The 16,175-nt window shown below is 35.1% G+C and overlaps 1 protein-coding gene across 1 annotated transcript in view; it reads right to left on the bottom strand.

The window, feature by feature from the left end:
• The window catches only part of CNTN5 (contactin 5), a 549,774-nt gene that overhangs the window by 95,125 nt on the left and 438,474 nt on the right, over nucleotides 1-16,175 (bottom strand). Inside the window, exon 15 of the mRNA XM_062197592.1 lies at nucleotides 14,408-14,528. Coding sequence (XP_062053576.1) covers nucleotides 14,408-14,528 — 121 coding nt within the window. The remainder of the gene's footprint in view (nucleotides 1-14,407; nucleotides 14,529-16,175) is intronic.

The raw sequence follows: 16,175 nt of genomic DNA, 5'->3' as shown, positions 1-16,175 counted from the left end.
TTTAGGGAAAAATAGTACATATTTATTCATAGATACACCTAGTAGTTTGTTCAAAATACTGAGAATACATTTACTCTGTTCTGGTCTCTGGAGATAAGGCAATAAACAAGATAATGAAGGTTCCTTCCCTTCTGATGCTTATATTCTAGGGAAAAGTCAATAGAAAATTAAATACTTTCCAATAGTAATAATGTAATGAAGGAGCTAAAATAAGAAGGTTGTGTAGGTGAGAGGTGAGTGACATTAGATATGGAATTGAAATGCAAATGACAAGGAGACCTCCAGCCACATAAATATTAAAGGAAAGAGTTTTCCAGAGTGCATCAATGGCAAAAAATAATAATAATAATGGTTAAGAAGTATGGAATTTTTTCAGAATCCAAATATATTCTGGATAAAACCCAAATATTGACACCATGCCTTCCTCACACTAATGTCCCCACATTGAAACACATGTATTTAGGGTCACTAATATAATTTAACTAACTGAGCAAATCATATCAGTCTTATAAAATTGGAATTTAATGTCATTTATCCTAAGTCTACTGTTTGAGTATGTGTTTGTTATTGAAATACTGAATTCTGACTCCTTGAGGTTATTGATTGGCTCAAACTAGTGAGCTATTGGCTAAAATGACTTGGGTATCTTCGGCTGAAGCATTTCGTTGCCAGAGGAAGACTTTCCGAAACATTATGTTTAAATGTTTATTTAAAGCATTTTTTTGTGATCTCTCATAAGAATACCAATACTTCCTGGTCAGTTATCACAAAATATCATGTGAAAGATAAATTAATCAACAATTCCAGATGGTGAAGTAGGCATAAATATTTAATATAGGTTTACATGAGTGGAAGTTATACAAACTTTATATGTTCCAGTATAAAAGTTATACTGTCCATCCATCGAAGGTGATCTTTCTGAAATGGAAAATAGATATTTGAGGGTCTGTTTTACAAACAGGCAAGCATAATTAAAAATACTCAACTTATTTAAAACCTCAAGCTAGATGCTAACCTGAGATTCATTTATTAAGCTGGTATAACATAAATTCTAAGAACAGACAAGTTAAAGAAATTTTGTTGGAAAACACCATATGGAGTGTTAAATATGCCAGGTACCATATTTCTCTAAAACTTCTATAAATCCAACATTAGGTTTATTGTGCATGGCTCATTATAATTCTGTGATGCAGAATAAGATCAAGAAATTAATGTCTGCCTATATGGTCTTTTACATTTATTCTGTCTCACCACTTATGAATAAGTTAAATATATCCCTGTGACTTAGTTTCACAAATACACTATGGCATAAATTTGGAATAATTTTCAATGACAGAATGGGAAGACAAATTTGTAAAATCATTAAGATAGATGCACCTTGATAATACTGTGGACTAAACTTTAAGTAGGGTATTTTCTTTAATACTTTTTTTAAGTATAAATTTTCACTTGTTCTCACTTATTTATATTTTCTTTCATGATTTCTCTGGAAACTAATATGTTCTACAAAATACCTAGACTTTGAACATATTTTATAGTCAAGGAAATAGGCAGACATTGACACACATGTATTTAGAGTCATTAATATCATGTTTTAACTAACTGAGCAAATTGATAGCCTACTCAGTACTGAAAAAAAGAATGAGTACTGCTACCTAATTGCTTAACTTCTCTGACAATGCCTGAGATATAATGGAGAAAGAACTGTCTTACTAGTTTCTTGATGACTGCTGGCTCATGTTACAAAGATCTTTGCTATACAGCTTTGAGAAGAACATTTGCCATTATGCAAGGTACCATTAGAGAGCCTCACAGACTGAAAGATGACTTCTGTCATGTAGTGACAGTGAGCTGGGTACAATCCTGATGCCACCCTCTAACTCATTTAGAGAAATGGAGACAGTGGGCTCTTTCAGAAGCACTTAAATAGAACAGTCCTGGTGGTTGGATAATTTTTAACAGATGTTTCATGTAACTGATGGGTTACGGGGTGGGGAATCAGTAATGCTGACTATCTTGTTCAGTGAGATATGATCGGTGTTGCTTGTTTGCTTGACTTAACATTCTGTTAGCTGAAGTTTCAAGACAAATATGTGAGCTTTGATTTACTGATACAGATCAGGTGATTAAATGCTTTTGCAATAGTGATTTTAAATGAAATTCAATAATAACACTTGTATTTCTTTGGTTGGCATGAAAAAAAATTATGATATGAACCAGTAACTTTTCAAACAAAACTTGATTCAAATAGACTTGCTTTTTCCCGTAGTTTTCTGTGATTAGTGAACTCTTCACTTAGAATGCTGACAAATAAGGATTTGGGCACTTTGTATAGATGATGAACTCAGGTGGTTTGTAAAGAAATGTCCTTTGAGATTTTTGTATTTTTGACCTATATTGTCTTAACAGTTAAGGTATACTTCTTGAAAGCCATTCACATTATTTGTTTCCTTTTTAACCTAAGTATTTTCTGTGGCTGTTCTCATATTTCTCAATTACTTCCAAGTCTTTTAGTGTCCTTGCTGGTGTTCAGAAAGGCCTTCAACTCTATCTTTATTCATTATTTTGTTGTGCAGCCATCTGAAGTTATGGCAGGGTCCTTTGTAAACATTCTTAGAATGACACATTTTGAAAATGTTGAATATTGAGTTTTAACTCAATTTTATAATATGTATTTGGTACTTACTGATAAACTGATAACTATTAGATACACAGACACTGATGAGTATTACTGATAGGAAGGCAATGCTTATTAATTTATGACCTCTATATTATAGTCTGTTCTATACATCTAATCATGAATGAAATATAATTGAGATATTTCACTTTTATTTTCTTGGTCTTATTTGTGATTTTGTGTAACTGTACTGGAAGCAATTTGGTGTTTTTCATAAATGGAATTCCCTTGCACCCCAAGATAGTCATTGCTATCACAGAGGCATTCCTCAGAGAGGCATGCCATCACAATGGAGTCCCCAACGATATAAACATATATTAATATGCACAATCCACTTCAGGAAATTGATGTAAGTTTTCATTGGCTCAGTTAACTGAATATACTAAGATGGTCCTGATGGTGCTTGGTGCTTCATAGTTTATCCCAATGACAGTAAACTGGCAGAGCACATTGTCATGACAAACTTATCAACAGGCCACTTAGAGTAAGGAAGGAGAGGCAGTCAAAACACTCTCAATCTTCGTTAGGATATATTATCAAATAGTAATTGAACAAGATGGATAAAATGATCAGAATATTATTTCATGTTTCAGGCAGTGAACAGTGACTGAGAATCACCTCTTGGATACATGTAGACCATGTTCCTTCCCACACATTCCATGAAGAACAATGTGTTGGCTCCATAATCTTTTTTTTTTTTTTTTTTGAGAGGCAGAGTGGACAGTGAGAGAGAGACAGAGAGAAAGGTCTTCCTTTGCCATTGGTTCACCCTCCAATGGCCACCGCGGCTGGCGCACTGTGGCCGGCACACCGCGCTGATCCAAAGCCAGGAGCCAGGTGCTTCTCCTGGTCTCCCATGGGGTGCAGGGCCCAAGGACCTGGGCCACCCTCCACTGCATTCCCGGGCCACAGCAGAGAGCTGGCCTGGAAGAGGGACAACTGGGACAGAATCTGGTGCCCCGACCGCGATTAGAACCCGGTGTGCCGGCGCCGCAAGGTGGAAGATTAGCCTATTGAGCTGTGGCACCGGCCCATAATCTTAAAGATCAGTAAAATGGAAATCTACTCTTGAGTTAAGAATATCAATGATATCTATAATTTCCTGCAAAGCATTCTGCCGTTGAAAACTCCTATTTGAGCTAGGAAATTCAATGTTATTAACTCCACTCCCCTTTGTTAAAATGAGGAGACTAAACCGAAAAGACATGGAATGATTTGCTCATGGTATGGTTATCTAGCTGGTGCCAGAGTGAGAGAAAATTACAGCCTGGATAACTTTTCAATGCCACACTATATTAGTTTGGTAAACATATTGCTTTCACAAGCATTTTAAACAGCTTGATTTATTTTTAAATTGGGTTATAGAGATTCAGCTAACATTTACTGAGTACCAGCTGTGAACCAGGTTCAGTACTAGATGAGTGCTCTGGTAGCCAAAAGACTTTTTTTTTTTTTTTCAAATGCAGCACAAACATACCAGTTTCTCCAGTAGCTTTTGTTCATGAATTGTGCATTTTCTTAATGTGATTTATCATCTGAGATACCTTTCCATATCTCATGCCTATCTACCTTGAACTTTATAGAGTTTCTTTTCAATTTTAATGAATTATTTTTTATTCTAAAGCTAGGAAATATTTTTCCTCTGCCACATCTTCAATTTTTAGATAACCAAAAAGATTGATAGGTTTCCTAAATATGATAAATCATTCAAATATAGACCCATGTACTCATGACTGTTAACTTCATGTTTTGTATAGTATGCAGTTTATCTATCCATACTTAGCAATAATGTCTGCACATTTTAATTTTGAAACAAATGAAAACAGGTGTTAGTTTGAAAGATTTTTACCAGGGGTAAAACACATTTTTTTCTTGGCATTAACAGGTATCATCTGGTGTTTAGTTGTTTTTTCCCCTACTCTTTCACCTCACTTGCTCTAACTCATTAGGGAGCTAATTGTCTTTGTAATTCCGAGTTAAAGAGTACTGAGTGAAGCAGAGACATTACCTTTGCCACGTGTTTGGGAGGACAAAATTTAATCTGTGGTGAAAGTCAGGAAGTTTCTTCCAACCACTGCTAGTTCTGTCAGCTTGATCTGCATGGACTGTGTATTGTTGAGTGAAGAATCATTCAGACACTAGACTCCATAGTATAGGGTGTCACACAAAACCAAGAAAACAATTAAGAAACTAGTCTCTTAAAATACAGGCTGAAATAAAACAAAAGTAGAATGGAAACTAAAGTGAACTTACCAAGTCTTTCATCTTCTTTGGAGATGTTACTAGCCATTGGTTGATATTCAGCAGAACTTGTACTTGGAGAGTGGGTTCTTGTTGATCATGTTTGGATTACTGAAAATTGTCCATACAATATGGATATACAGTATAGGACTGTATATTCAAGCTTCACTTAGAGAATATTATTACTCAATAGTCAATTAAATGCTAAAACAATCTAGATGACAGTCAAAGGAAACAATGTATTAAGAAAAACCAAAAAGGCCAGTATTAGATGAGATTAGCAATTTGGTTATGCCGTGTCTTTACAAATGAAAAGTGAACAAATGAATGATTTTTCCAAACAAACAAATGAATAGACAGACACATGTACTTATAGTATTTTGACTAAATAATATTAGTGAGTTTAAGATCATCGTTCTTAATATTAAGGGCCATTTTGTTTTCATGATTCTCTGTAATTTACCCATAAGTACTCCAGAAAAAGAATATTGAAGTGTTGAAAGAACTGCAGCAACTGAAACAAAAGTCAATCACTTTGAAAGCACCTAGGAGTTTTGTTCATGATTGTGGTGATAGAAAGTTTAAAATTAAAGTGAATAGAGATCATGAAAAAGAGATCTGTTTTTTATTGGTGCTCAATATTCCTGGAGGCATTTTATCCTGAAGTGATTCCTTTGTATCAAAACCTAGGGCATCTAGATTAGTTACCCCACAAGATGTCTTGAGAAAACCATCATTGGAATTTGACAGTGTAGATACTGGCAAGACATGGAGATCAGAAGAAGTTCAGACTTAGCAATAAGGTTAGTGTGCATTCAGGCCAAGGTATGAGACAGAAAGTGGTGACCAATATGATGTCTAATCACATGGCCAAAAGTTAAATTATAGCTATATAGGAGTAAGAAATCCTAAAATTCTACTGTATAGTAGACTAACTGAAGATAATATTAATATTCAGTGTATTTTTCTGTCTAAAAAGACTAGAATATATGATTTGGGGAGTTTCTCCAAAAAGAAGTGTTAAATGGTTGAGGAGTTGGATTCATTTACCCCGATTGGACATTACACAAGATATACATACATTGAAACATCACATGGTACCCCAGAAATACATACTTTTAAAAATACACCTGTTATAATATTAGATAATTTAGAGGAATAGAAAGCATGAGTCCTATCCTTAGAGGGAGACAAAAAGGAAAAAGTGCTATATTTGCAAGCTGATGTAAAATATCTCTGTCCTGTTTCTTGGCTTAGCAAATGACCACATGCTCTTCAAGATTCTGCCAATATATCCCCATCTTGATAAAAATTCTCTGATGCCTAGGTAAGGCCTGGGACTTCATTCTCTGTTTCTTACAGAACAGCACTACCTCTTATCTCCCCATTCTTTCCCTTCTCCCTACTTTCCCTTTTTTTCTTTTTTCCACAGTATTTATTAATGTTTTCCAGTGTCTGTAACACTTCAAGAGTTAAATAGTTCTACAGAATACAATAATGAACGAAATGGAAAAAAATATGGCAATCGACAGTGGAAGGCAATGCAGTAATTTTAAATGCTGGCTTTGAAGCCTGTATGCTTCAACTCCACTCACTGTTATTCCACCTATTAGAGTGACAACAAGCCCCCCAAACTGTTTGTGCTTTAATTTACTTTTCTGTAATTTGGAACTAAAGGAATATCCTTCCACATTGTTTTTATATGATGTGCTAAATGAATAGAGTGAAAATATTCATATGGAGCCTTTAACACAGTGCCTGACATAGAAGAACTTAGTAAACATTAGCAATTTTTATTACTAGTCATGGTTAGAGAGTTAAATGTGCTACTCATGTCTCTGTCACAGTACTCCTCACATTCTATTGTAAAGAGCACTCATATGTCTTTAACAGCACTCTCCCTACAGAAGTTGTTCATGGCTAGCTAGTTCTTAGCACAGCGCTTGCCACCTATTATGTACGCTATAAATGTTTGACGGATAAGTAGGGATATTAATTGAATAAATGAAGGGCATATGGGATTAACATTAAACAACTGTCTGATGTTGTAAAAGTAGTAAGAGCTTGTAGGGATGTGATATGATCTGTCTGACCTAAAAGCCTCTGATTTTTTTAAGAAAATGTCTTAACGTTGCCTCTCATAGATTGTTTGTCTCTCTCAACTTACTGTAATTTGGATCCTAGACTCATTATTCCACTGAACTTGCCCTTGCCCAAGACCATCAATGATTTCCAAATTGCTCAATCCATTGGCATATGTTGTTTGTAATTTTACTTGCTCTTAGCACTATCGAAAGTGCATGGTGCCTTCCTGAAATTTCTCTTGTCTCTCTGGCCATATAACTCAATTGATTTATCTAGGTTTCTTTTTCCCTCCTCTAGTAGCTTCCTGTTTCTGGCAGCTATTTCAAAAATCTCATTTGTATGTTCCTTCTCTTCCTTAACATTCACATTTGATATGCTTGCATCCCCAGGATATTCCCCTTCTTACTCCTCAGACTATCTCTTTAATTTCATTCCCACTCTATTTTAATACCATGATAGTGCTCAAATGCACATATCAACTCCAGCATTTCTCTGGTGAGTTCTGTAGTCACAAACCTATTTGATTACTGGATATTTTTTCTCCAGACAGCCTTATTTAAATGCTGTTTTACTCCTTATTTAAGTGCTCTTCCTTTATTCCCAATCCACATCTCCTCTCCAAGCTTGATGACATGAACATGATCTTGGATGATCACATTTGCATGATCTTTCCTCATTAGGAAGGGCCAAATAATTGATCATCTAAATTTTGAAAGTCAAGGTGACTCATTAATTACTTTGTAGTTCCCAGTGTAACTTGTAGTTGCTTGGTTAAAGGGAGGATATGGTATCCCGCCCATCAACCAGTCCTTTAAACACAACAACTGGCATTTGTCATGGCCTCTTTCTCTTTTTCTCATATCCTGTGAGCTGTTGCAGTCTGAAGTTTGTCTCCTGCCTCTCTCTTGAATATGTATCTTTTTTTTCCCATTTCCATTATCATTGTCTTTTCCCAGATTCTTCTCTTGTCTTCATAGAATTACTGATATTAATCTGTCAGCAAGCCCTCTGGCCTTACCCTCCTGTATAACACTCTGTGCCATTTCCCAAATTATTTTCTTTAAAGTGCAGATCTCATATCCTTTACCTGCTTTTGTCTGTTGATGGGTGCCCATGACATTAAACATAAAATTTAAGCTTTTTCCATTCCATTATGCTCAGTTCCATCTCAGCCCTTCTCCCTCTTGTCCACTAGAACTGTCCTGGCATAAAGTAGGGATGCATTAAACAATAAACAAAATTAGTATTTGCACATAACCCCACACAGGAATTTATCTCAACAAACTTACATCAATATGACAATTATTTTAATAATAAAATGGTGCATAAGAAAAAATGGTGAAGCCTATGGGTCAACAATGCTTAATGGAAACATGTGAGTCAAAATAAGTATGGGCTAAAACCTAGATGATTAGATTTTTTTCTCAAAATGAAAGAGTGAAGTGAAAATAGTAAAATACTCCCATCGGGAAACCGGAGGATGTTTCAGTCAATTGATGAAAATATCAGTATCTAAAAGGGAACTTGGCTTCCAGCAGGCCCTCAATATTTGTTTATTGAAAAAATAAATAAGAAATGTGTTTGTTTCCATCAGTTGGTGTTCTGCATATAATGCCAACTCATTTGTTTGCTCATTTTGTATTTGCAGGCATACATGTACATGTATGAAACCTGGTTAAATCATTCCTGCCAGGCAGGTTTCTTTGGTCAGCTCTTACTTAAATGAGCTAAACTAAAAGTGCCACAGAGAACCCAAGCCCTTGATTGACAAAAAATATTCCTTTTAGTTGGTTGGTAAAGAGTTCTACAAATCATAATGCAATCATATGAAATGTATGAGACAACAGAAACTAAACTGCTACTCAGTGTCTAAAAAAATTTTTATAGGTGTCTAATGTAGAAAAAGGTTAAGGTGGTAAAGCAATGGATTCATGATTTAGATAATCTTATCTAATATTACTGTTACTAGTGACCTAGTATTTCCACAATGATATGGGATATTCTCATAAAACAGATTAGACTTTCTCAATTTCAAAGATTTTTTTGATTGCAAAAACAAGTCTATAAACTGAATCACTTCTGCTTTTCTCTAAAACTTGATTATTTGCAAATGTATTTATGACTCGTATTAACTAAGATTAGAATTGCACTGAGTATTTGCCACTGTTTCTTGGTCTCCAAAATCCAACATATTGGCACATCTTACTTTGATTTTAATAACTGTTTACTTTTTTTCTTCTGAAGAACAGACTGCTATGAATCCAAGTAATTACTCCACTGTGTGAAGGCCTGTACAGGCTCCAAATAATTAACTCATTGAATTTTATGTCAATAGTGGACAAGAAGAGCTAAGCAAATTCTGTTTTCCAAAAATACGTGTGTAAATACTGGTGGAAGCTTTCAGAAGTAGCCAGATGATAAAAATAGACATTTATATCAATTTAGACTCTATATGGATCAACAGCATACTGCTGAGAGACATGTGAAGACAGAATACATTAACATTGCTATGCTTCCCAATTAACAGCACATTAAATATACATCATCTTCATTGAGTTTTAGTTTTTCTTTGTTTTTGCAAAAGTGATAGTTTATACCTCCTTTCCAAGGGCAAAAAGAAAATTATCAAATATTTCTGTCTTGCTTGAGAAAATCAATAAAAACTTAGGGCTTGGGGAGAATTTGGAGAGTACTTAATCAAAAGTTCCCAAATTGGTTTAAAAAAAGTAGAAATTAGTGGCCTTAGGTTACTTCCTATTTGAAAAAACAAACAACAAAAACAATAAGAAAAGAACTGATAAAATTTCACTACAGATAAAAGATAAAACTTCTTTGCTGTCAGTTGGAATTATATTGGCAAGTTTGGTAGCATCAATTTCTCATGATTGGAAGCTTTATTTGGAATTAAAATAGAAACAGAAATTAATGATTGCTTCAATATAATAAAACATTTTAAAGCATATGGCTTATGGAGTAGGATAATAAAAGATTTTTTGTTTAAAAACCTCATGTAGATTTTTATGCTCTAATTTAATTTATTTGAAAGGCAGAGAGACAGAGCGGGCATGCTCCTATCCCCTGGATTACTCAATCCCTTGAGCCACCTGCTGCCTTCCAGGATGTTCATTGTCAGGAAGCTTGAATATGGAGCAGAGCCACAACTTGAATCCCAGGCAATTTGATCCGGGATGCATGTGTCCCAACTAGCGGCTTAACCCCGAGACCAAATGCCCACCTCTGCTATCGTAAATTCACACAGGAGAAAAATGTGACCATTTTGCTGAAATATATCCTCTTCCTTTGCTAAAGTCCTTTTGTTTCTGTAGATTAATATATACACTTAATAACTATGGAAAGCTTGCTTCATGGATGTGTGAGCTGTGCAGTTGCACAGGGCCCTGAGCTTAAAAGGAGCCTTGATGTTCTCACCCCATTTCGAAAGGTGCCTCTCACACTAGTGGACAGAAGGATGTAGAACCTCACAGAGGGCTGAGACCTCAGCATTTTCACCCTTTCTTTCTCTGTGCTGAACGCAATGCCAGAGATGGGAGCAAGCACTGAATGAATGGTGAGTGAACAAATGAGCAGGAAATTATAAACTAACACCTGTTAAGTTATTTCATTGACACATCAGTTAGACTTTCAATTGATTTAGTTTGTGGCTGAAAAGTGACTAACACTGTTGGGAGAGAATAACATTAAAATATTTAAAGAATGAGTGGAACTGGATTGATTGGAAAGGTAAAGGAAACTGGATTAAAATGTCGAAGCCTATGCCAGGAATAGAAAGTGATGGGGTGGCCGTTGGAGGTAAGTTAGATGTCTCCCAACAAGTTGCTTCCTGGACTGGATTCATTCTTCTCAAATTCAACTTAATATATACCAGATTTGTCTAGTAAATTATAATTCAGGAAATGAAAATGTCCACATCAGGGAGATGCTATGTATTCAAAAGGAACCAAGAGATTACTGAATCATTTGACTCTTAGAATTTTTAAACCTGCTGTTTTGCATTAAGAAGCAGAGTAATGTGAATAAAGAAGTTGTATGAAAAGTGTAGCTTTTCCTGATTCCTCTGTTTCTGGGTAGAATTCAAAGATCCTGTGCCCTGACTCCCTGTTTTCCTGGCTTAGCTAAGAACATTTTATTCTTTGAACCATTAAGTTTCTTACCCTTCTATTTGTTTTGGGAAACATTCTAACATTGATTTCTGTAAAACCAACCAACAAACAAAAACAAAAACTAATACTCTTTTCTCTGGAGCCTTTCATGTGATCTTTGATCACTTCTCATCTTGCTTGGCAGAATGACTTCCTAATTGTATACCTCTCAGTGGGGTTATCTCTTAACGATCTAGGTTTCCCTGGATAGAATGATAGAGTTCTATCCATCTTTAAAGAGGTTCCTTATAGCACTGTTTAGATTTCCTTTCTGTATTATTGTATAGCACACTTTAAAAAAGTGACTCAGCTTGTGCTCAGATGTCCATATGTGGCTTCAATTTCTTTTTCTATTACAGAAACATAATTTCTGCTAACATATTCATTATTTCTATTATGGTTCTCCCCTTTATGTATGATGCTGTGATAGTGCTGGTTCACTGAAGATTAAATTTGTGAGAGCCAGTGGTTTTATGCTTCAGATGATTATTTATAGAAAATTCAATTTTTAGGTAATGATGATAATGGTAGAATAGAGGTAAATAATAGCACTAACATGAAGAAGCAAAATAAAGCAAAAGTGCAAACAAGCATTTGAGTGAAAGCCCTTAAATTAGTGAATGGAGACAGTGGAAGGGAACATTACTACTCAGAAACACTCAGATTTTAAACAAGCAATGATGAGGTCATGAAGCTTCACCCCTGAGCACCAATTTAGTGTGCTGGTGGGGGAAGGTAGAAGAATCATAGGATTTGGTTAAGATACACAGTAGATTTATAATAGAAAACCCTTAATGGAAAAGAAGAGAATAAAAAATAAAGCTTCATCAATCCAAGAGACTGTTTTCTTCTCCTGGATCTCCACTGGGATAGAACCATAAGAATGTATTTCTTACCACCCAGGTATATTTCTTATGATAAATATAAGTAAAGTGAACTGTCCAAACAGTCCAATGATGGCATTCTACAAAAAAAAAAAAAAAAAGATGGTGGAATTGTTTCTACAGTTCCCATGTTTCTGTGGTGCACACTGGAATAAATGTTCTTTGCTAGAATTTCAGTCATCAGTAGAAAAGCTCATTCTAGAACTCAGTGTTGGTCCTGTTGCCTGCGCTCTAAGGATGCCCTGTGTTTGCAAGGCAATGAATGGAAGAGTGGGAGAAAGGACACTGGCGGAGTGTAACAAAATAGTTTTATAAGCAACATTAAAAATGGCAATATTCAAACATCCAATTTCCTTCAATTATGAGATTTAAACAAATTAAAAAAAAAGAAAAATGAAAACCCTTGTTTCAGTTTTTCAATCTGCCTAAGGGTAAGTGGGCAGAAGAGGCAAGCTATTTTACTAATTTTAGGAAATTAATGGAAATAAATAACAGAAAATTGGTGACTTGATCAAACTCACTTCAAGAGGAAGCTTGAGCTGCATGTTACATGAATATTCAGACAATGGCAACCTGTTTGGAATTGCTATTGGGTATAATTTCTAAATTTTTGCATTTTATCATCTCCTAGGCATAAAGCCAAAGGCTGAAAGAGCAGAACATGAAAAAGCCGAATGCGATTATATTCTAAACCCTGTTGAGTTTAATTTTACTTACAAAGCAGAATGTTAGTTTGCCACTTAAATTTGTCCCTTATAGTCCTGTAAAAATACCTAGTTTCTTGTTATCAGTCTCTAAATCGTCATGCTGATTTGGAAAGCTCCAACTTCAGGAGCACCATTCTAAATTACTAGGCAAGTACACAAACAAATCCACATAATCTAAAACAGACCATACCAAGAGAAGAAGGCAATTTTCTACAAATTTGACTGCAGTCTTGAGCTTGCAGTTCCATGAGCCTGGTTACTTCAGAAGAGATTTTTAGCTAAATGGGATGGAATGTATTGAAAGGATGAGCACTTTAAGAATTTAGTATTTTATAATAAAGGAAATACAATACACATTCTGTTAAAAATGTGGAACGAATAGCCTTCTGAACAGAAACAAACACAAAAAATGGACAAGTTTCCACTAACATACATGCTCCTTTAAAAACATTTTACTTGAATCAGTAATGGATGAATTATCAAAAATTAATAAACATTTGATGATATATACAACCAGAGATGATGAAGCTTGTGATATGCCTCATTTTAACTGTTCAAAATTTTATAATAAATTTTAAAAATTTTAATTGTAAAATGCCCTTGATAGATAAAAGACCAGTTAATCAAAAATATTAACAACTTGCTATATATTATACCATTTTTATTTGTAGAGACTACACACAGGATCTGAGCATGCAATATTCATACCATTCATTATGTAACTGTATAAGATCAAAAAGCAAGAGGTGAGATTCTGATAAAGTTTTAGTTCTTTCCTTGAACGGTAGTTACAGGTGGGTTCACTATGTCACTATTCACTGGGTTGTGCATGTATGTAGATATGATTTATGAAACTGTCTTAGGTATGCTGTAGGTCAATAAACAACAGAAAAGGAAGAAAGAAGGGAAGGAGTGAAGGGGGATGGAGCGAGGGAGGGAGAGGAGAGGAAGGAAGGAAGAAAGGAAGAAAGAGAAGGAGGGAGGGAGGTAAAGAGGGAGAAATGCGTCCTTGTATCTGCACTTCCTATACTGTGTTGTAGGAGATGGGTCCTCTAGTCATTTGCTTAGTTCAGATAAGATGTAGCTTCATAGGATTGCAGAGGTTGTGGCTTGGCTTGCCATTGGAAACCACTGAACTGTCATTGCTGCACAGACTGTGTGTTGACATTTTCAGATATTTAAAAATGCCTGTACTTAACAATTGCAAATGCCACCATCTTACATGTATAGTTTTCCTCTTTTTGGAAGTAGCATTCATGAGTTAGTGGTGGGATAAACTGCCTGGACTTTCCACTACCTTTGCATGTGAAAAACACATATATAAACACATTTTTGCTCAGTATTCTGAGTATCTTAGTAGCTCTACTGCTTAGAATTTCTGCTTGGCATTAAACTGGATAAACATTTAGTGACCACTTATGACTCAAGGTGTTTTGGACCCTGAAGCTGGATCTGTAGGTTTTGTCTGTTACTAAGGAGCAATTTTCAATGTAATCTTTTCAAAGGCAAAAGGTTAAGCAAAGAAATGACATATATTGTAAAACTGAAAGTAAAATGCACAGTACTGATGTGCTCAAAGTCCATGCATTGAAATTCCTTTGTATGATAATTTATGGTGATCATGTCTTCAGACTGCACTATTAGCATACTCACCCCTAACAAGAAGTTCTGCCTCATCTGACACACTGTCTGCTGTGGTCTGTACCCTGCAGCCATATCTCCCAGCATGCATCAGAAGGATGTTCCTGATCATTAAATCTGCAGAGGATGCTTGCTGAAAGAGGGATGAAGTGCCAGTTTAAAATGTTGCAAATCTGCCTAGTTCAAGGTGGTTTAAGGGGAAACTTTGCATATTCAGTCAAAGGGCCCATTTTTGACCTTAAAATTTATTTGACAATGATTCAGAAATCAACATGCCTTGTTTTAAGGAACCCAAAGAAGTTATGTTTTTAGCAACTGATAATTAAGGGCTTTGGGCATTTTCTATTACATGGAGTTGGCAGCTAAGATATTTAAGAAATATCTAAATATGCACAAACTCATCTTTAAAATATAGATAGAATAATCAGTGACCAAAGGTTATTTCTTTGTTATTCAGACACAGGCCTATTTTGGGGACGAGAATATCATATTGAAAGGAATAACAACTTGTGGAAAACTATAAGACGATAGGAGCCAAAAGATTATTTCATGTGGCTTGATTGAGTAGCTCCTTATGTAGGTACACTGTGGGCAACCAAATGAAAGATTGCTAGTCCAAAGCCATGTGTCATAACTTAACAAGGTGTAGTCCTCCCGTCACCACCACTGACAGGGAGCGTGGTCAACCTAAATCTTCTTTAATTAATGCAGTTGCAAAACGGAACACAGAGGAGACTCAAAACACCAGATTCTTGTTGAGAACAAGAAGATTAGAACATAGTTGGGCAATAACTACCATTCAGGAGATCAATAAAGATAAAGGAGAGTAACTTTTAGATGTACTAGTCGTGATCGTGCCCTGGTACAAATCTTTAACACTGTCTTTCAGTTGCTGTATCAGGAAAGATAGATTGAGTTGCTTTTTTTTTTTGTTTTTTTGTTTTCAGGTAATGACAAACTCCAATACTCCTTCCAGATTCAGGGTAGCAGTAAAAAGAACAATGAGGGTAAAAGCATACATCTTGAAGTGACATCTTTTAAAAACTTTTCTCCAACAGTGATTGAGCCCATGAAAGAATGAAAAATAGAGAACCCCAGATTAAAGATTGTTTAATGGAATGAAATTGAGTTATCCTTAAGAAAAATAACTCCTTAGAGGGTGTATTCTGATGGTTATTTAAGAATTTAGTTGTCTTTATATGAAATGTACCAATGTTTTTTATGAAAAGAATACTAATTTTGAGAAACCTCTTGCATTCTTTTTTTTACCCTTGGCATTCTTAAAAAGATGAAATCATTTTCAGATTTTTGCAACACAAACATGTAGGTTTCTTTCATGAGCTGCTTTACTTCTGTGTTTTAGACCATTTCTTTCTGGTATTTAATTTGTTTTGTATTTTCCTTCCTGGTAGTCTTCTGATTGAAACTTCTAAGGGTCTAAATTTCTCCTGTGAAATAATTGCTAAGATGTGGTCAGGCTTACTCATTTGCAAGAAAATGCTTCATGGTGAGAATGCATTAAAATGTCATAACAATTATTTTAAGGAATGTGATATTTGTCCAGTAAATGTCTTACACTGCTAATTTCCTTAGGATAAGTTGTTACTCTTAGATTCTAACAAAATTCATTTATTCAGGTTTGGAAGGCTAAGGGTCCACTTCTTTCAAATCTGAAATTGATTTTTAAAAACTTTGACTATTTTATGGAGAATAAAGGAAACTATAAGCATTATAAACCTTAATTTTGTTTCAAATTAACGTAAGTTAATACTGTACGAAT

Source organism: Lepus europaeus, chromosome 7 (assembly GCF_033115175.1).
Source record: "Lepus europaeus isolate LE1 chromosome 7, mLepTim1.pri, whole genome shotgun sequence".
In the NCBI taxonomy this organism is placed as follows: domain Eukaryota; kingdom Metazoa; phylum Chordata; class Mammalia; order Lagomorpha; family Leporidae; genus Lepus; species Lepus europaeus.
The sequence above is the reverse complement of the archived record's forward strand: the minus strand, read 5'-3'. Positions and strand labels throughout refer to the sequence as shown.